Here is a 20,548-nt window from a genome sequence, read left to right on the forward strand (position 1 = left end):
AGATGCTTAAAAGTGATCCCAGAACCCATCTAACCTATACCAGGAACAGTCAAGATTGGGATTTCAGAGAAGACAGCTACAAATTGAGAAGTCTAGCATTCTTTCCACTCTGCAATGAAGAGTGCTAGCTATCAGATCCTTTAAAAAACAGTGGAAGAGAAAGTGAGCAGACTAGATTTGGCTAGAGAAGGAAAGGAATTAAGGATGTGAATAAAATATTAGGAAAAGAAATCAGTAAGTCATAATTCTATAATAATAATTTATAACTGCTTATAATATTCAGTGACTCCTTAGAGATAGTTAATGTGACTATTAAAAAAGATGCTATGATCAGCCCAAATACCACCATACTTTTTGTAAAGTGGTCAAATTTTGTATATTAGCAAAACTAAAATTTGGGCATTGATTTTTCTGTCTAAAAAAAAAGAAATGAATGTTCGCTTCATAATTTCAACTATAGATGACATTCTCCTTCAATATCTTTCACAAATTGTAGCTTGCTTTGTCACTTTGTCTAAAGCATATTCTACCAAAAAGATGCCTCTATTGCGTTGATTTTTACCTATTATAAAGTTTAGAAAGTACCAATTAAGGGTTCTTTTGGGATGAAATATGATGGAAAGGTTGTGCTATTATTATTATGAAGTACTACCCTATGCTATCAGTGAAATATTTAAAACACAGGTACTATAGATATTTGGGTAACCAGAAACAAAAGAAAAATTAGGGCATTAAAGGGAGATAATTTTTCATAACCTTACACTGGTTAATTAGGTCATTGGAATGTCTTACCTAAGACATTATTATAAATTATTAATACTATTATAGAGTTTATATTTAAATATTCTAAATATTAGCTGTCTTGGGTTCCTTTCACAGTTTGGGCCTAGGGTTCTCAGAACAGTCCTAGGGACCAACTAACTTCTTATCAGCTACCATGATTATCATTCTTTTTTTTTTTTTTTTTAAGATTTTACTTATTTATTAGACAGGTAGAGATCACAAGTAGGCAGAGAGGCAGGCAGAGAGGAGGAAGCAGGTTCCCTGCTGAGCAGAGAGCCCGATATGGGGCTCGATCCCAGGACCCTGGGATCATGACCTGAGCCGAAGGCAGCGGCTTTAACCCACTGAGCCACCCAGGCGCCCCATGATTATCATTCTTAATGGTTCTAATAATGTGGGGTTTCATTGTTATTTGTTATAATAGCTATGGGCGCAAAAGCATTGTGCACTAATCTCAGTGATCTACAGAGATGGCAGAGAAAGAATATAACCAACATATTAGATCTATGGTGATAGAAATGTTTTATTTATTTTTTTTAAAGATTTAATTTATTTATTTGACAGAGATCACAAGTAGGCAGAGATGCAGGCAGAGAGGAGGATGCAGGCTCCCTGCCTAGCAGAGAGCCCAACGCGGGGCTTGATCCCAGGACCCTGAGATCACGACCTGAGCCGAAAGCAGAGGCTTTCACCCACTGAGCCACCCAGGCGCCCCGAAACATTCTATTTCTTGATTGGGTGTTTGATACACAGAGGTATACACTTGTTAAAACTCATTGGATTGTACACTCAAGATCTGTGGATTTTATAATATATAAATTTTACTTTGATAAAAAAATTTTAATAGAAAAATAAAAGAAACATTGGCTTACAAAGTTGATACATTGATAGTTTCTATTTATATTCATTATTGTTCCACAATTTAAAAATATTAAAATATTTTTTAAAAGATGTATTGGGGCACCTGGGTGGCTTGGTGGGTTAGGCCTCTGCCTTTGGCTCAGGTCATGGTCTTGTGGTCCTGGGATCAAGCCCCACGTTGGGCACCTCTGCTCAGCAGGGAGCCTACTTCCCCCTCTCCCTCTGCCTGCCTCTCTGCCTACTTGTGATCTCTCTCTCTCTCTCTCTCTGTCAAATAAATAAATAAAATCTTTAAAAATAAAAAGATTTATTTATTTATTTTTTGGCAGGGGGAGGAAAGGCAGAGAGAGAGAGAGAGAATTTTTAACTAGATGCCATACTGAGTGCAGAGCCCAATGCAAACCTCAATCCCACAACCCTGAGATTATGATCTGAGCTGAAACTAAGAGTTGGACACTTAACTGACTGTGCCATACAGGTGCACCTAAAATATGAATATTAAAGTTAACATTATTCTGCAACTATCCTGTATGTAACTCCTGAGATTTTAATGAAATATATTCATGGATGTTTCCCACCATTCCTTCATATATCCTCATGTTTCTCAGAATATAAAGTAAGTTCCAGCTCAAATATATTTTTGTCTGTTTATTTTTTAATTTTTTAAAAAAGATTTTATTTATTTGACAAACAGAGATCACAAGTAGGCAGAGAGGCAGGCAGAGAGAGAGAAAGGGGCTCGATCCCAGGACCTGGAGATCATGACCTGAGCCAAAGGCAGAGGCTTAACCCACTGAGCCACCCAGGCGCCCCTTGTCTGTTTATTAAAGTATAATTTACATACATTAAAATGGTCAGCTTGAGGAGATCTGACAACTGTATACTCTGATGCAACTACCACACAAGATATAGAACATTTCAACCATTTCAGGTTTTCTTGTACACCCTTCTACTCAATTTCCATTTTCTAGTTCATAGGCAACTGCTTCCTAATTCCTATAATCATTGATACCTCTACCTATTCTTGGACTTCATATAAATTAAGAATGTAACTTTTGGTTTGGTTTGTTTTTAAGATCATCTACATTATTGCATGTGGTAGTAGTGTGTTCCTTTTTATTGCTGAATAGTGCTCCTTTGTATAAATATACCAGAATTTATTTTTCCACTTTCTGATTAGGAGACATTTGGATTACTTCCAGTTTGGGCTATTATGAATTAAGTTGCTAAAAACATTCTTGTATATGTTGGGGCCCCTGGGTGGCTCAGTCAGTTAAGCCTGGTAATTTCAGCTCAGGTCATGATCTCATGACTCATGAGATCCAGCCCAGGTAGGGCTCCATGCACTCAAATGGAAGTCAGCTTGAGATTCTCTCCCTCCCCTTTCCCCCCACTCACATGCATGCTTTCTCTCTCTAGGATAAATATATCTTTAAGAAAAAAAGAAAATCTTGGGCGCCAGGGTGGCTCAGTGGGTTAAAACCTCTGCCTTCAGCTCAGGTCATGATCCTGGGGTCCTGGGATCAAGTCCCACATCGGGTTCTCTGCTCCACAGGGAGCCTGCTTCCTCCTCTCTCTCTGCCTGCCTCTCTGCCTACTTGTGATCTCTGTCAAATAAATAAATAAAGTATTTTTAAAAATTAAAAAAAAAAAAAACAACTAAATAAAAGCTGGAATTCTCCAAAGCATGTGTCATTTTATTTATTTATTTATTTTCAAAGATTCCATCCATTTATTTGACAGAGAGAAGCCACAAGTAGATGGAGAGGCATGCAGAGAGAGAGAGAGAGGGAAGCAGGCTCCCCGCTGAGCAGAGAGCCCGATGTGGGGCTCGATCCCAGGGTCCTGGGACCATGACCTGAGCCGAAGGCAGAGGCCTAACCCACTGAGCCACCCAGGCGCCCCGCATGTGTCATTTTAAATTCCCATCAGTAAAAGAGAGTTCCAGCTGCTCGACATCCTTATCAGTCTTTAGCACTGTTTTAGTTATTCTCATGTTTGTTTGCTTTTTTAAAAGATTTTTATTTATTTATTTATTTATTTGAGAGGAAGAACATGAGTTGGTGGGAGGGGCAGGGAGAGAAAGAAAAGCAGCACACTCGCCACTGAATGGGGAGCCCGAAGTGGGGCTTAACCCCAAACCATGACCTGAGTCTAAGGCAAATGCTTAACCAAATGAGCCACCCAGATGCTCCCCCCCCCTTTTTTTTAAGCGATCTCTACTCCCAACATAGGCCTCAATCTCAGGACCTTGAGATCAAGAGTTGCAAGTTCTACAACTCGAAGCAGTCAGGTTCCTCTAGTGTTGTTTTTTAAAAGCCATTCTGTTTTGTTATTTAGCTCTTCTAGTGGGCGGGAGTGGTAACCATTTGTGGGTTTCATTTGTATTTCCAATGATAAATGATGTTGAACACTTTTTCATATGCTTTTTCATATTCATAACACTTTTTCATATTCATTTAAATTTTTTTTGTGACATGTTGGTTCAAGTTTTTGTACATTTTATTGTACTTTTTATTGTTAATTTATATATTATAGATACAAGTCTTTTGCCAGATAGATGTATGACAAATATTTTCTTCTTAATCCCTGGTTTGCCTATTCATTTTCTTTTTCTTTCTTTTTTTTTTTTAAATTTTATTTATTTATTTGACAGAGAGAGACACAGCAAGAGAGGGAACACAAGCAGGGGGAGGGAAGAGGGAGAAGCAGGCTTCCCGCTGAGCAGGGAGGCTGATGCAGGGCTCAATCCCAGGATCCTGGGATCATGACTTGAGCTGAAGGCAGACACTTAACAACTGAGCCACCCAGGCACTCCGGCTACTCATTTTCCTAATGGTGGCTTTTGAAGAGCAAAAATTTTTAGTTTTGATAAAGTCTACCTTATTAACTTTATCTTCTGTAGTTAGTACTTTTTCTGTTGTATGAAATTTTGTCAAATTTAGGTCTCAAAGATAACTTCTTGTATTTCCTTCTAGAAGCCTGATGCTTTTAACTTTTACTTTATGCTTATGATTTTGTGTATCAAGTGAGATAAAGATGAAGATTATTTTTTTCCATAGGGATATTTAAAAAACTTTGTTCTTACTGAATCAACCCAATATTTCAAAACATTTCAGGGGCACCTGAATGGCTCAGTTGGTTAGGTGTCTAACTCTTGATTTCAGCTCAGGTTATAATCCCAGAGTCATGGGATCAAGACCCACGCTGGGCTCCTTGCTCAGTGGAGAGTCTTCCTGGGATTCTCTCTCCCTCTCCATTTGTCCCCACCAAGTAAATAAATAAATCTTTTTAATAAATAAATCTTTTAAAAAAATTTAATAAATTTAGTCAACTGTAAAGATAATATGAACCAAAAAGTTTTAGAAACTAGATTTTGCCAAATAGAATGAAGATTCATAAAGGACTAAAGGATAAACACTTTAGGTACGCTAAAGGAAAAGCAGCTATGTTAATGGAAGGCAGCCTGGGCTCATATAATAGTTTAGCTGTGTCTTAGCTGTGCTATTGTGGATATACCACTTACTCTGAATTTTAGTTTCCTCACTCAATCTAGCATATCCCTGGAATATTAATGCCTATGTGACATGGAGGGTTTCCAGAGCTTGAAGGAAGGAGGGCAAGGCAGTGGAGTTCACCTTTAAGATGTCTTCCAAGGGCCTAGAATCTCTCTGTGTCCCCAGACTTGGTGAGGTATTCAGTATTGGGAAGTGAGAGGTGGCCGAAAGAGAACATGCAGAAGCAAAGATGCAAATGAGACTGGTGCTACAACTGGATGTCTAGACCATCTAGCTAAGGGATGCATACTGCTCCAGTCCAAGAAGTGCCACTTCTATCAGAGCATCGGCCAGATGATGGCCTCATATCCAATGAAAGCCCAGCAGGCCCCAACTTCACAGAGAAAGCCAGCTTACTTTCAGGAGAAGGATGAGATTCATCTACTTGCCCTCCTCCCAGAGGCACAGAATGTAGCCATGGTGGGTAAGTGATTTGCAATCAGAAAAGTTCAAGGAACACGAAGAAAATAGTAGAAAAAGCAGGATAGATAGGGTCAGTATAGGCAGCTAGTACTGCCAATTTCTTGGGCCAGGATCCACAGCATCACCTCCTTTTCCCTCTTGGTGAGGGGAAGGAGTGAGGCAAAGGAACTCACAACACTGTTATTCAAACAATGGCTTTCATGGAAAATCTCCCTAGAACTTGAACACTTTATCTGCAACTCTACTTCCACAATCTAAAGCTTTTGAAAGTGGCATGGATAGGGATGCTGTTTTGAGAGAATACATGTGAAAAGTATATGTTCTGCTGTTGTTGGGTGAATTATTAATGTTAAGATGGCAAATTCTCAAAGTTGATCTGTAATCCCTGTCAAAATTCCAAATGGGTGTTTTTCAGAAATGGACAAGATGATCTTAAAATTCCTATGAAATTGCAACAGATGTAAAATAGCAGAAGCAATTTTGAAAAGGAACAACAAAAAGAGGGTTCACGTTTTCTGATTTCAAATTTACAGTAATTATAACTTTATTTTGAAAACTTAATTAAGACAGTGTGGTAGTGGGGCACCTGGGTGGCTCAGTGGGTTAAAGCCTCTGCCTTTAGCTCAGGTCATGATCTCAGGGTCCTGGGATTGAGCCCCGCATCGGGCTCTCTGCTCAGCAGGGAGCCTGCTTCCTCCTCTCTCTCTCCCTGCCTCTCTGACGACTTGTGATCTCTCTGACTCTGTCAAATAAATAAATAAAATCTTTAAAAAAAAAAAGTGTGGTAGTGACATAAAGACAGTCAGGGATGAATGGAGTAACTTGAGAGTGCAGAAATAAATCCTTACATTTATAGCTCATTGATTTTCGACAAAGGTATCAACACCATTCAATGGCGGAAAGAAGATCTTTTCAACAAATACTGCTAGGACAACTGAATATACATGCCCCTACTCTCATATCATGTGCAAAATTAACTCGATTAGGTAATAGTTTCTTAGATGTGACACCAGAAGTACATGCAACCAAAGAAGAAGTAAATTGAACTTCACCAAAATTTAAAACTTCTGTGCATTGAAGGAATGCTACCAAGAAAGTAAAAAGACAACCCAGAGAACCCGTGATTAGGTGACAGTATTCAGAATACACAAAAGTAAAAGCACAAAATCCTATTTTAAAAAGGGTATCTAATTTGAGTAGATATTTCTCCAGAGAAAATATATAGATGGCCAATAAGCATGTAAAAAAATGCTCAATATCATTAAAAAATGCTTAAAACCACAATGAGATACTGCTCCATACTTATCAGGATGGCTAGAATCAAAGAGTCAGATAATAGCAAAGAGGATCTGGAGAAACTGGAACCCTCCTCATTCACTGGTAGTGGGAATGTAAAATGGTGCACCTGTAGAAAAGAGTTTGACAGTTTTTCAAGAAGGATGGAATTCTCATGTAAGTCAGCAATTCCACCCCTAAATATCTAAAGAAAACTGAAATACGATTCATCTATAAAAAGGAGTGAAGTACTGTTACAAACAACAAGATGATGAAACGTGAAAATGTTATGAAAGCAGTCAGTCACAGAAGGCCACAATATTGTAGGACTCCATTTACGTGAAATGTCCAGGATGAGCAAATCCATAGAGACAGCAAGTAAATTAGTTGCCAGGGGATGAGAAGAGGAGGAAGTTAGCACCACTTAACTGCTAAGAGAGGGGTGCCTGGGTAGTTCAGTCATTCTGCCCTTGGTTCCAGTTGTGAACCCAGGTCCCTGGGATTGAGCCCCACATCAGGCTTCCTGCTCAGTGGGAAGCCTGCTTCTCCCTCTCCTACTCCCACTCCCCCTGTTCATGTTCCCTTTCTCGCCCTGTCTCTCTCTGTCAAATAAATAAATAAAGTCTTAAAAAAAAAAAACCAACATAAAACGCTAAGAGATACAGGATTTTTGGCAGGAGGGGGTGATAAAAATGTTCTGGAATCAGATAGTGGTGAAGGTTGTTCAACATAGTGAGTATACTATAAACTACTGGTGTATACTTCAAAATGATGAATGTTATATGAATTATATATCAATAAAAATTCCTGAAATAAAAAAAAGAGAACTATTAGAAAGTATATGAGATAATTAGAAGATATAAACAAAGACTGTCCATTTGATGGTGAAGGAATTATCAATTCTGAGAAATACGATAATACTATTATAGTTTTTTAAAAAGTCTTTCTCTTTGGGGCGCCTGGGTGGCTCAGTCATTAAGTGTCTGCCTTCAGCTCAGAGCATGATCCTAGGGTCCTGGGATCGAGCCCCGCATTGGGATCCTTGCTCTGAGGGAAGCCTGCTTCTCCCTCTCTCATTCATCCTGCTTGTGTTTCCTCTCTTGCTGTGTCTCTGTCAAATAAATAAATAAAATCTTAAAAAATAAAGTTTTCTCTTTTAAAAATAATCATTGAAGTATTTATGGATGATATGGATGATATTTCAGATTTGTTTCAAAATAATCTAGTATGGGGTACTAAAGTATATAAGGGAGTATAAGTGAAATAAGTAGGCTTGTGTTAAGAATTATCAAAGCTTGCTTATTAACAGGTAGTACATTACCTTTGTCTCTGTTTGAAATTCTTAATAATAAAAAGTTTTAAAAAACACTATTTTGTAACTATAGTGAAATAAAGGATCTAGGAAATAATCATCAATGAAAAAAAAAACCACTCAAGAAAGATTAATGGGAATTTTATTATGGGTTAATCAAGGTGATTAATACCCGAACCAAAAATCAGATCATTTTGTGCTCTTGAGGGGATGTGATAGGAACTATACACACTATCTATGAGGTATGTTTATCAAAAAGTTGAATGAGAATCTAATCAAGCCTCTAACTTTATCAGTTTCATAGCAAATCTGAAGAACAGAGAAATCATTTGAAGGACACCACAAGAACTAATCAATGAACTCCTGAATATGAAATACGCTTACAAAACAAATACCTGTTTTCTCAAAAAATAAATTATAAAAAAAGGGTAAAACTTAACTAGATTTAAAAAGACTTAGGATATATATAAATAAGTATTATAATGTATAAGCCTGTTTTAATCCTGATTTTAATAAGCCAACTATAAAAGGATATTTTGAAACAACCATAGAAATGTGAATATGGACTGTGTAGAAGATATTATTATGGAATTAGTATTAATTTTATAAGGATGATAATGGCACTGTGGTTATGAAAAAAGTCATTATCTGTTAGAAATACATACTGAAGAATTTTCTGATGAAATGACATGTCTGGGTCCTGTAAAACATGCCAGGAAAAAAAATACACAGATACACACACATATGTACATATACATATATGCATACGAAACAAAATTAACAAAATGTTAATAATCGTTGAACACAGAAGTTCATTGTATTATTCTATTTTATGTTTGAAAATTTCTGTAATAAAAGGGGAAGGAAGGGAAGGAGAGGGAGGGAAGGAGAGAGGAAAGTAGATTTGAACCAAATCAGTAAGTAGGACTGCAGAATGAGAGCTATAAAATTTTCCAATGTCCTGAAATTCAAAGTTCTTTCTAATTTCAGGAGGTGGCAGAAGTCTTGTCCCAGAGAGATAAGACAAGTTTAGGCCCTAGGAATAGTCAGAAGTGTCCTACCAATAGTAAGGGAGTAATCTAGCCTGGGCATCCATGCCTAAATTAGCAACCTCCCCAACCTTCCCCAATTTGCACTGCTATTCCTTCTAGCAGCAAGCCTACTGAATTGGCCTTGGTAGGAAGAATGGTCCTTCCCTTCCTACCTGTAGCATCTGCTTCTTCCATTTCTTCTCTGAGGTGGCCTGAACAAAATTATGTACATGATTAGGTAGCTAGCTATCCCTATAAATTCATCTGAGTTGCCACTGGCAGCAGTTTGTAATAAATAATTCAGCTTCATTTCTAAAAATTCTTCTAGAAACAGTATTTGGATGACAATGACTTGAGCAGCTAAAATATTGTAGGTGATGAAAAACTAGAACATTCTTTTAACTCCTCACCACCCCCCAACAATGTGGGAGGTTCAGCAAATGATGGTACTTGTAGTATATATTCCAGATATTAAAGGAAGGTCACAATATCATAGCTGTTTTCTCCATTAGGAGACTCCTAAAGAAAATGATTTTTGCAGACTTTCCCTAACATCATGCAACATTTATCTCTATGAAGGTCTGTAGATGCTTTGGGAACACTGGTATTTGGGAGCTTAGAACGTCTCTGAGAGGAAAGAGCAGCAGATGAGAATGAATAGGTTCCACTTTAACCAACTGGAATATAAGGGCCATCTCCTTTCTGTGGATATCGGTCTTCTTCCTTCAGTATCATACTGGTAAGGCAAAATGACCTTAGAGTTACTACTAGTTCCTCTGCAGTTTTACAGCAATTAGGTACTCTTAGAATTATAGGTATATCTTGAATGTCTGATTTTTCTTTGCATGGGCTAAGTTGTTACTTGAGTAGATGGAAGCATAAATGTAGTGAAGGAGAGAATCCTAGACTAAACACCAGAACAAAAGCTGCCAGCTCTAAGATATGAATATAGAGCTGCCAACAAACGATGAGGCAAGAATACAAAGGCAGAAATTACCAGAAATAGGGCACCTGGGTGGCTCAGTCGTTAAGCATCTGCCTTCAGCTCAGGTCATGATCCCAGGGTCCTGGGATCGAGCCCATCAGGCTCTCTGCTCAGCAGGGAGCCTGCTTCCCCCTTCTCTCTCTGCCTACTTGTGATCTCTCTCTCTGTCAAATAAATAAATAAAATCTTAAAAAAAAAAAAAAAGAAATTACCAGAAATAGGTCAGAATATAGAAGAGAAATGTTGAAGAAAGACCCAGGCTAGATGCTAGGAACCTGCAATTAGCAGGGAATGGCCATGTGATACCAAGCTAAGTCAAGCTAAGTCTCCTTGATTTAAAGGTACAGAATTGGGCCAAACATAACAATGTATTTTTCTATTACAGAATATTAGCTGTGGCACTGGCAACCTTGACATATCCTAATCTGAAGTAAAAATGTATTGAAAGCTTGCCATGATGACAATTGTACTTCAAGAAGAGGATGAATTCCTAAATGGCCAGTCTCTGCTATTCAAATAATGTTACCATCTCCCAAAGAACAGTTTGAGGGCAGGAAAGAACAATATTTCATTTTAAGCTGGGCTACTCATCTACCAAAATACCATTCTGACCAAAGAAACAGATGTAGAATTACAGTCACAGCTGCATTCTGTGTAGAACAAGTTGGATAATGGTACTCTAAATTGCTAATTACACTGCTAATGATTTTTTTAGTGGCATTGCATTATTTTCCCACTTTTGTTTAAATTTTTTTAAAAAAGCATCTTGGAAGTTTTAAAAATGGTAAATTGTTAAATATCAGTGAGTCGTCCAAAGTGAAATTCCATATAACATCCATTTCTTGAAATGGCATTCTCATATGGGATTTTGTAAGAGTGCCATTTATTGACTAGCTATTTGTTTTAATTTACTTTCTCATCAATTTACTTGCATTTAAGATTAAGTAGCTCAATATTAGTATTTGTATCTAGCTCCACAATTGGTATGAAAAGATAATAAACCAACATATGTCATGATATGTTGGCACTGGGAATGTACTATGACTAGATTTACAAAAAGTAATAGCAACAGTACATTTTTATTTTTATTGTGACAACCATGGTGAAATTTATTACACTGTTAATATTTTATTGTTTAATTATGCCAGAATAGCTTAGGGAGGTAATTACATTTTTGATATAAAAGTGCTGTTAATGTTGTTATTTCAATTTAGCAGATTATAGAATACAGATTAAAGCACTGCCATTGTTCCATATTGTTTCTTGTGCATTTAAGTGGCAGAATAATTTTTCCATAAATAGTAAATTCATTTCTACTGAATTATTTTATTAAGGTTTCTAAATAATTTGCCTCTTAAGTGAAAACCTTAATCTGGCCAGGAATTTCCATATATTCGATTTATAAATAATATTTTATATAGAAAATGGTGTACCAATCACAATAATGTCACAGTGTTTTTTGAAAATTTTTCTATTTCTTAAGGTAAATTTCCTGTAAATTAAATTTCCCATAAATTAAAAATACATTCTTCTTATGCAATTACAAATTCACAAGTAAATACTTACATTTGCTTCTAACAGATGATCCAATTTCAGCGATCTCTTAACACTGCCAACAAAATATTTAAAGAAATCTTAGGTTTATATGCTTTAAGTAGCCAAATATTTGAGAGTAATAAATATAAACAAAGATTCTGAGTTGCTTTTGCCAATGAAAGCAGAATACCATATGAAGAGAGCAATTTTCATGACGATGAAACTGGATTTTTTAATAGCATATTTCAATATGGAATAATTAAATATTCAAGTGGATTTTTATATACGGTTTCATATACATTCACTATTGTATAATTCAAGCATTAAAGTCATATTATGAAATAATCTTAGTAAAAATGAATATATTTGTGTTTTAAAATAACACTATTGAAAAATTAAGCATAAAGACCAAACAATTTATACAACTTAATGGAAATGTTGAAAGTATATTATTTGTAGAAATAATGTACTAGGTATTAAAATAAAGGTATGAACAAGGTGAAACGTTTTGCACGTTATTCTAGCTTTAAGCATGATTCAGTGCTACCAGACTGACTTAACTGAGGAACAGATGCTCTATGTCTTTATAAGTCCCCAATCCATAAGAAACTATTTTTTGTTTCCCTCACTAAACTGATTCAGGAACATGCCAGGCTCTCTCTGTGCAAAATCTGTTCTGCTAAACTGGATGCCCAGCTGTTGGTGACAATGCTTAGAAAGGAAAGCTGAATATTTATAATACTTTATTTCGTACAGCTGTCTTCTAAAGAGCAGTCATCAACATTTTATTGAATGCAGGCTAAATGCTCAAAGGAGAAAAAGGTCAATATAAATTAAAACTAGTTTTCCCAGTAATAAATGCAGCATCAAAAGTACTTTCTTGATCCCTGAGAAAAAGAAATTACATTATTTAAAATACTAGAGAATTTGAGCATAAAGCAAAAAAAAAAAAAAGAGAGAGAGAGAAAAGAAAAGAAAAAAGAAAAAAAAGAGGATTGTATTGTAAAGTTTATATTATAGAAAATTAGAAAAATTTTATACATATTAGAAAATGACTGTTCATAAATAACTATTTACTTTTCTTCCTGAATACTGACTTTCAAACAAGTGACAAGAACAAGAAAAAAATAGAAGAGATGGACAATTTACAAATATTACGGAGTAGTAAATATTAAATACGTAAATTTAATCTATCAAAAAAGGGCTCACTTGGGCGCCTGGTGGCTCAGTGGGTTAAAGTCTCTGCCTTCAGCTCAAGTCATGGGATCCTGCCCTACATCAGGCTCTCTGCTCAGCAGGGAGCCTGCTTCCTACTCTCTCTCTGCCTGCCTCTCTGCCTGCTTGTAATTTCTGTCAAATAAACAAATAAAATCTTTAAAAAAAATTTTTTTAAAAAGGGCTCACTTAATTTTGCTATTATATCTACATTAGCTTATCCCATAACATTATTTCTTGAGATTAAATCAATTTGAAAAATAACTTGTATCTTTTAAAAGTCAACTTGAAATAAATTTAATGTGAATTCTCAATGAAGCAAGAAGAGAATAGAGGTATGAACAAATAAAAATGGCACATGATCCAAAAAAAAGTGTATATATTTAGTTTTGGAATACATAGTACTCTATTCAGGTATATGAGAGATTTTGGTATTTTACAAAATTTCGAAAGTAGAAATCAAAAACTAAAAGTACACAGCACAGAGTTTTTTAATTCTATTTTTAAATGCTAAGATGTAATACTACCTATTATAAGGAAATAAACCCCACCCTGACTTTAATTGTTCAAAATATTACTTATTGGGGCGCCTGGGTGGCTCAGTGGGTTAAGCTGCTGCCTTCAGCTTGGGTCATGATCTCAGGGTCCTGGGATCGAGTCCCGCATCGGGCTCTCTGCTCAGCGGGGAGCCTGCTTCCTCCTCTCTCTCTCTCTCTCTCTCTGTCTGCCTCTCTGCCTGCTTGTGATCTCTGTCAAATAAATAATAAAATCTTTAAAATATATATATATTACTTATTGACGACTAATTCTTTTTTTTTTTTAAGATTTTATTTATTTATTTGACAGAGAGAGATCACAAGTAGGCAGAGAGGCAGACAGAGAGAGCAGAAGGGAAGCTCTTTTTTTTTTAATCTACTCTTTTATCCATAAACAACTATAAGCATGAAATTATGTTACATGGAAGGGGATGATGTTAATAAAGAACAGAGAGGAAGAGATGTTGAAACATACACTATAAAGAACAAACAGACAAAACTTGATTAAATATATGGGGTAAATATTTTTCTAAAGTATTTACTCACTTGTTACCAGTGCCAGTTGGCAATTAAAAGTGGTGTATCTCTGGTCGTTCTGTAAAGTTATAAGAAGTTTTAGGGGTTACTACTTTGATTTAAAAAAATGGAATAGGCCCAAAAGGACTCAAATAGACATTTCTCCAAAGAAGATATACTGGTGGCCAATAAAATATAAAAAAATGTCAACATCCTTAATATTAGGAAAAGGCACATCTGAACCACAAAGAGAGACCATTTCACAGCCATTAGGATGTCTAATATAAAAACAAAAACAAAACCAGAAAATGTTGGCTAGGATATGGAGAACTGGAATGTTCACAAACTGCTGGTGGGACTGTAAAATGGTACAGCTTCTATGAAAAACAGTTTGGCAGTTCCTCAAAAAATTAGGTGTAGAACTGCCATATAATTCAGTAATTCCACTTCTGGGTATATATCCAAAAGAACTGAAAGCAGACCCAAACAGGTAGTTGTACACCCATGTTCATAGCAATGTTATTTCCAGTAGCCAAAATGTGAAAACAATGCAAGTGCCCATTGACAGCTAAATGAGTAAACAAAATGTAGTATAGATATACAATGGTATATTATTCAGCCTTAAAGCAAAAACATTCTGATAGATGCTACAACACAGATGAACCTTGAAGATAACATGCTAAGTGAAATAAGCCAATATCAAAGGGGCAAATACTGTATGATCCACTCAAATGAGCTACTTAAAGTAGTCAAATTCATAAACACAGAAAATAGTTGTTGCCAAGGGCTGAGAGGAAGGGTGAATAGGGGGTTAGTGTTTGATGGGTATAAGATTCCAGTTTTGCAAGATGAAAAAAGTTTTGGAGATAGATGATGGTGATAGTTGTACAGGGTGAATATACTTAATGTCATAGAACTGTACACTTAATGATTAAACTATAAACTTTGGGGGTGCCTGAGAGGCTCAGTTGGTTAAGCCTCTGCCTTTGGCTCAGGTCATGATCCCAGGGTTCTGGGATCAAGTCCTTTGTCGGGCTCCCTGCTTCTGCTTCTGTCCCTGCCCCCACTCATTCTCTCAATCTCTTGTTCTCTCTAATAATAAAATCTTTAAAAGAAAATAATTTTTTAAATGGGCACTTATGTACTATATTCTAATTTCCTCCCTCCTATTAGTAATCTTATTACCTCTGCAGATTACTTCCCACTTCCACCTTCACCCAAATTTACTCTTCTGTCCATAATTTAACTACCGTGCTTCATTTTTAGTTGTACTAAGTTTAGATTCATTGGGATGAAAATTCTGGTTCCTACCAACATTTTGCTCTTGAGAATTTAGGAAAGATAAATATATTTGACATACAATTTTATATCAAGAGGAATAGAAAGTAACTATGTTTGTAGGATTAGTTATATTAGTAAGACTATCCTCCCCTATTTTATTTAAATTATCATGTGGTAGCATCCTGAATAGGATTCTCTGATTCAACAAGAACAGAACAAGTACATGAGTTTTATTATACAAATTCATAAACACAGAAAATACTAACACTGGTGACAATATAAAAGAAACTACTCCAGAAAAAACAATTTTCATTTGATTTCTAATTAAGAATGAAGAATGATACCTCAAAAAACACAAAATGAATGCTTTGAGCTTCAAAGTGCAAGTGGGCAGAGAGGGAAGAGAATCTCAAGTCATCTCCATGCTCAAGGCAGAGCCCAAAGTGGGGCTTGATCTCACGACCCCAACATCATGACCTGAGCAGAAATCAAGAGTTGGACACCCAACTGACTGAGCCATCCAAATGTCCCTTTGAGCTTTTCTTTAAAAACACTGGATCAGGGGTGGCTGGGTGGCTCAGTCAGTTAAGGGTCTGCTTTTGGCTCAGGTCATGATTCCAGTGCCCTGGGGTTGAGCCCTGCATCAGGATCCCTGCTCACCAGGGAGCCTGCTTCTCCCTCTCCCACTCCCTCTGCTTGGGTTCCCTCTCTCACTATATCTATCTCAGTCAAATAAATAAACAAAATCTATAAATAAATAAATAAGCAAAAACACTGGATTAAATATAATTTTGAATAGCAGAGCTGAGGGTAAGTGTGTGTGTGTGTGTGTGTGTGTGTGTGTGTGTGTGTGTGTGTGTGTGAGGAGACAGATAAACTTGGTAAAGCAGGTAAGAGTCAAAGGGCCTTGATACTAAGCCGAATTCCTCCCCTAAGCTTTGGCAAATTACATAATTTCACTAAGCTTCATAAAGTTGATAATACTGGCCTATAAACTAGTAGGTAATTTCTGAATGGAAGATAAAAATATCACTTACAATGTCAGTGCTTCCATTTACTTCTCACTATAATAGTGATGACAATATTTCAAGAGAATTTAAAGGAATGAGTATACTTGTGAGATGCTTAGAAATCCTTTGATGAAAATCAATGACCAAATTCACATCCCATGTGACTCCTTTGGTGTAATCTGAGATATCTGAAATGATTTATTTTCCATTCTATGCATGAGAATGAGAAGAGAAGGGAGAAGAATCTTCTATATCCCCTTTATATTCTTCCTTTCATTCAAGCCTTTTGTGTACTCTCAAGTGCTCTTTTGTGTTCAACATTCAAGCAGTCATATAATTTACTATCACATATGGGTGAGTAGAGAGAAATATTGTTACATGTAGAAATATGGTCATCATGTGAAAGCACCTAAATAAATAATGCATCCTGTTATTCTTCATGATAAAACTGGCCAAAACCTTAAGCAGTTATTGGATAACAGATGTTTTTTGTGTCAAAAGCTTCCTTATTAAAAGGTTAACAGAGAATTAGCTAAACAATTCTTACAGAAGTAAAGGGATATTCGGGAACACTGACTCCATAAGATAAATAAATACAGAAGACATTGTCACTGGGCAAAATAAAATGAGAAATGTCATAAGATAATTTCATTCTTAAGTGAGTATTCTCAAAAATGAACATTAATATTCATTATTTCCTCCTGTGAGAAACTTACATATACATATATGTGTGTATCATCTCACATACATATATATAAAGGACATAAGTTAAATCCTTTTAAAATTTATCAAAAGGGGCCAAATAGTTTTATCAGAATTAAATATGGGAAATGGGTGATATTTTACACATTTTTGGTATTATATTTATAGCATAAAAATTAATAACAAATTTACACTGATGTCTACCCTCCCCTTGAGAATCTAGCACAATCTCTAAGTTTTCTCTGACACAGTCCACATTGCATTAAGGATCTTTCTACTCTGTAGCACTATAGCACTGTGTATGCCCCTCTCACAAAACTTACCACATTGAAATAGTATGTTTATATGTTTGTCTTTCCTCCCTGGACTAAGATATTTATATCATTACCACCTCCTCTGTTAAGTGATGTGGTTAAATATCCTTGTTAAACTATCTTTCCCACAAAAATTAAGACTCCCAGCAAATACAGTATCTGCTTATATTTGAATGCCCAAAGCCTGACACAGTGATGGGAAGAAAAGTGTTATATAAATTAACGATTTATTCAATTAATTGTATTTATTTTTAACTTAAAACTTCAGTCTCAAATTGAGACTTTAATTCTTTTAACTTTTTATGTCCTCCAATTTTGTTTAAGGTAGTTTCAATGTAGGTACCCAAAAGATGTCATATTAACGGTCTTATCTCTAACATAGTCTCATATAGATTTCTGTCTTAATAGTTCTGGAAAAATCTAAACCATATTCGAAGATTGACTTTCCTTCCTTTTTTCCCTTTCTAGACTTCATCTAGTAGTAATTTTAGACTTTCTAGTTACATTTTCTATATCTCTAAACTCTTATTTCTTAGCATTTTTTTTTGTCTCTGTACTGTGTATGGGCAATTCCTTCAGATCTATCTTCCAATTGTCTAATTCTTTCTTCAATTATATCTAATTTACTGTTTAATCCACCCATTGGCGTTGTTGTTGTTGTTGTTTTAAACAATTTGATGAGTTTTGGAGGTAACTTAATTTTTACTTAATTTCAAACTTAAAAAAAAAATTTTTAGGAGTAAGAGTGCTTATCTTTTACCTAGACTTATCACTTGTTTACATTTTGTCCTATTTATCATACTCTTTTTCTCTCTTGCTCTAGTTCTTTCTGACTTACTGTGGGTTATGCCCTGATAAACCCAACTAAGTTGAAAATATCTCAAGTTGAAAATATCTCAAGTTGAAAATGCAATTAATACACCAAACCTACAACATTTCATAGCCTAGACTAGCCTATCTCACAACATGCTCACAACACACATATTAGCCTATAGTTGGGCACAATCATCTAACACAAAGCCTATTTTATAATAAAGTACTGAACATCTCATGTAATTTACTGAATTCTATACCAAAAGTAAAAAACAGAATGGTTATATGGATATAGAATGGCTTTAAGTTTATCAGTTTTTCACCCTAGAAACTGGGTGGAGCTGATTGAGAGCTGTGGCTCCGTGTCACTGCCTAGCACCACAAAAGACTATTGTATTACGTATCAGTAGCCAGGAAAAAAAAATCACAGATTTTTTTTTTTTTTTAAAGATTTGATTTATCTGACAGAGATCACAAGTAGGCAGAGAGGCAGGTAGAGAGAGAGGAGGAAGCAGGTCAGAGCAGAGAGCCCGATGCGGGGCTTGATCCCAGTACCCTGGGATCATGACCCGAGCTGAAGGCAGAGGCTTTAACCCACTGAGCCACCCGGGCGCCCCAAAAAATCACAGATTTTTTAAGTGTACATATAAAGATACACAGAGCTAGAACAGAAAATACACATCTATTTCTCTGTATATAGGCATATTTAAAAAAATCTGTGATTTCATATTGATACTTTCAGTGCCACGCCAACATATTTTAAAATTCCTGATCCAACAATGAAAACCTAGCTCCTATTACATGCAAAACACTAATCATTTGCTCAAGCCTAGAATACACAGAAACCAGTTTCAGAAGTGCTAATCCAGACCCCTGTCCAAAGCAAATCTATTTACTAAGATTCAGTATTTGCATAATATTGTTAACTATAAAATGTAATTAAAGTCATTCTATCAAATGTTAAGCAGTATTTCAATATAGATTTAATCTGTATTTCCCTGATGACTAACAAAATGCTTCCTTGCCATTTATATAACTTTTTTTTTATTAAGTATTGGTTCAAATTTTTGAACTATTATTTCAATGAGTTTAACTGTTTACTTAGTTTTACTGTTGAGTTATAAGAATTCTTTATATTTATTTTAAATGTTAATTGTTTAAAATATATCTTATATTTTCTCCTACTCAGTGGCTTGACAACTGATTAAAAAAAAATTTTTTTTAAGTAATCTCTATATCCAATGTGGGGCTCAAAGTCAAAACCCAGAGATCAAGAGAGGTGCATGCTCTACAGACAGAGCCAGCCAGGTACCCTAACAAATCATTTTTTAAAAGTTTTATTTTTACTTTAATTCCAGTAACCATATAGTGTTATGTTAGTTTCAGGTGTACAATATAGTGATTCAACAATTCTAGACATTATTCAGGGCTCTTGAAGATAAGCGTACTTTTATTTTTATTTATTTATTTTTTAAAAGATTTTATTTATTTGACACAGAGAGAGAGAGATCACAAATAGGCAGAGAAGGAGACCGAGAGAGAGGGGAAAGCCAGCTCCCTACTGAGCAGAGAGCCTGATGCCGGGCTTAATCCCAGGACTCTGAGAATCAGGACGTGTGCTGAAGGCAGAGGCTTAACCCACTGAGCCACTGAGGTGCCACAGATGAGCATACTTCTAATCCCTTTCACCTATTTCCACCCATCTCCCCTCTGGTAACCATCTTTTTGGTCTCTACATTAAGAGTCTGGTTTTTGGTTTGGCTCTCACCCTTTTTAACCCTTTGTTTCTTAATTCCACATATGAGTGAAATCATATGGTATTTGTCTTTCTCTGACTGACTTATTTCTCTTAGCATTATTCTCTCTGGCTCCAACCACGTTGTTGCAAATGGCAAGATTTCATTCTTTTTCTGGCTGACTAATATTCCATATAGATACACACACACACACACATATACATACATACACATACATATATGTGTGTGTGTGTGTGTATATATATATATATATATATATATATATGGTTATTTGGCTATTGTAAATAATGCTGTAATAAACAAACACAGGGGAGCATATATCCTTTTGAATTAGTGCTTTTGTATTCTTTGGGTAAATGCCTAGTATTGTGTTAACTATGATCACAGGGTATTCTATTTTTAATTTTTTGAGGAACCTACATATGGTTTTCCAGAGTGGTTGCACCAGTTTGCATTCCCACCAACAATGCACAAGGGTTCCTTTTTCTCCCCATCCTTGTCAACACTTGTTTGCGTTTTTTAATTTTAGCCATACTGATATTTATTTTAGCCATACTGAGATGGTATCTCACCATAGTTTTTATTTCATTTCCTTGATAATGAGTGATACTGAGCACCTTGCCATGTGTCTGTTGGTCATC

The 20,548-nt window shown here is 35.7% G+C and overlaps 1 protein-coding gene across 5 annotated transcripts in view; it reads right to left on the bottom strand.

Annotated features, from left to right (window-relative positions):
• LOC101691488 (integrin subunit beta 3 binding protein) overlaps positions 1–20,548 on the bottom strand; it is a 69,927-nt gene that overhangs the window by 38,874 nt on the left and 10,505 nt on the right. For 3 of the 5 annotated variants that reach the window (XM_045064660.1, XM_045064659.1, XM_004751671.3), the window contains exon 2: positions 11,794–11,836. The exons of 1 other annotated variant lie outside the window; for it this stretch is intronic. In XM_045064660.1, coding sequence (XP_044920595.1) covers positions 11,794–11,836 — 43 coding nt within the window. Of the gene's footprint in view, positions 1–11,793; positions 11,837–14,060; positions 14,110–20,548 lie in introns of all 5 variants that reach the window. One more of the 5 variants, XM_045064661.1, reaches the window with a different exon arrangement.

Source organism: Mustela putorius, unplaced genomic scaffold (genome assembly GCF_011764305.1).
Source record: "Mustela putorius furo isolate JIRA1106 unplaced genomic scaffold, ASM1176430v1.1 tig00003853_pilon_pilon_pilon, whole genome shotgun sequence".
Lineage (NCBI taxonomy): Eukaryota > Metazoa > Chordata > Mammalia > Carnivora > Mustelidae > Mustela > Mustela putorius.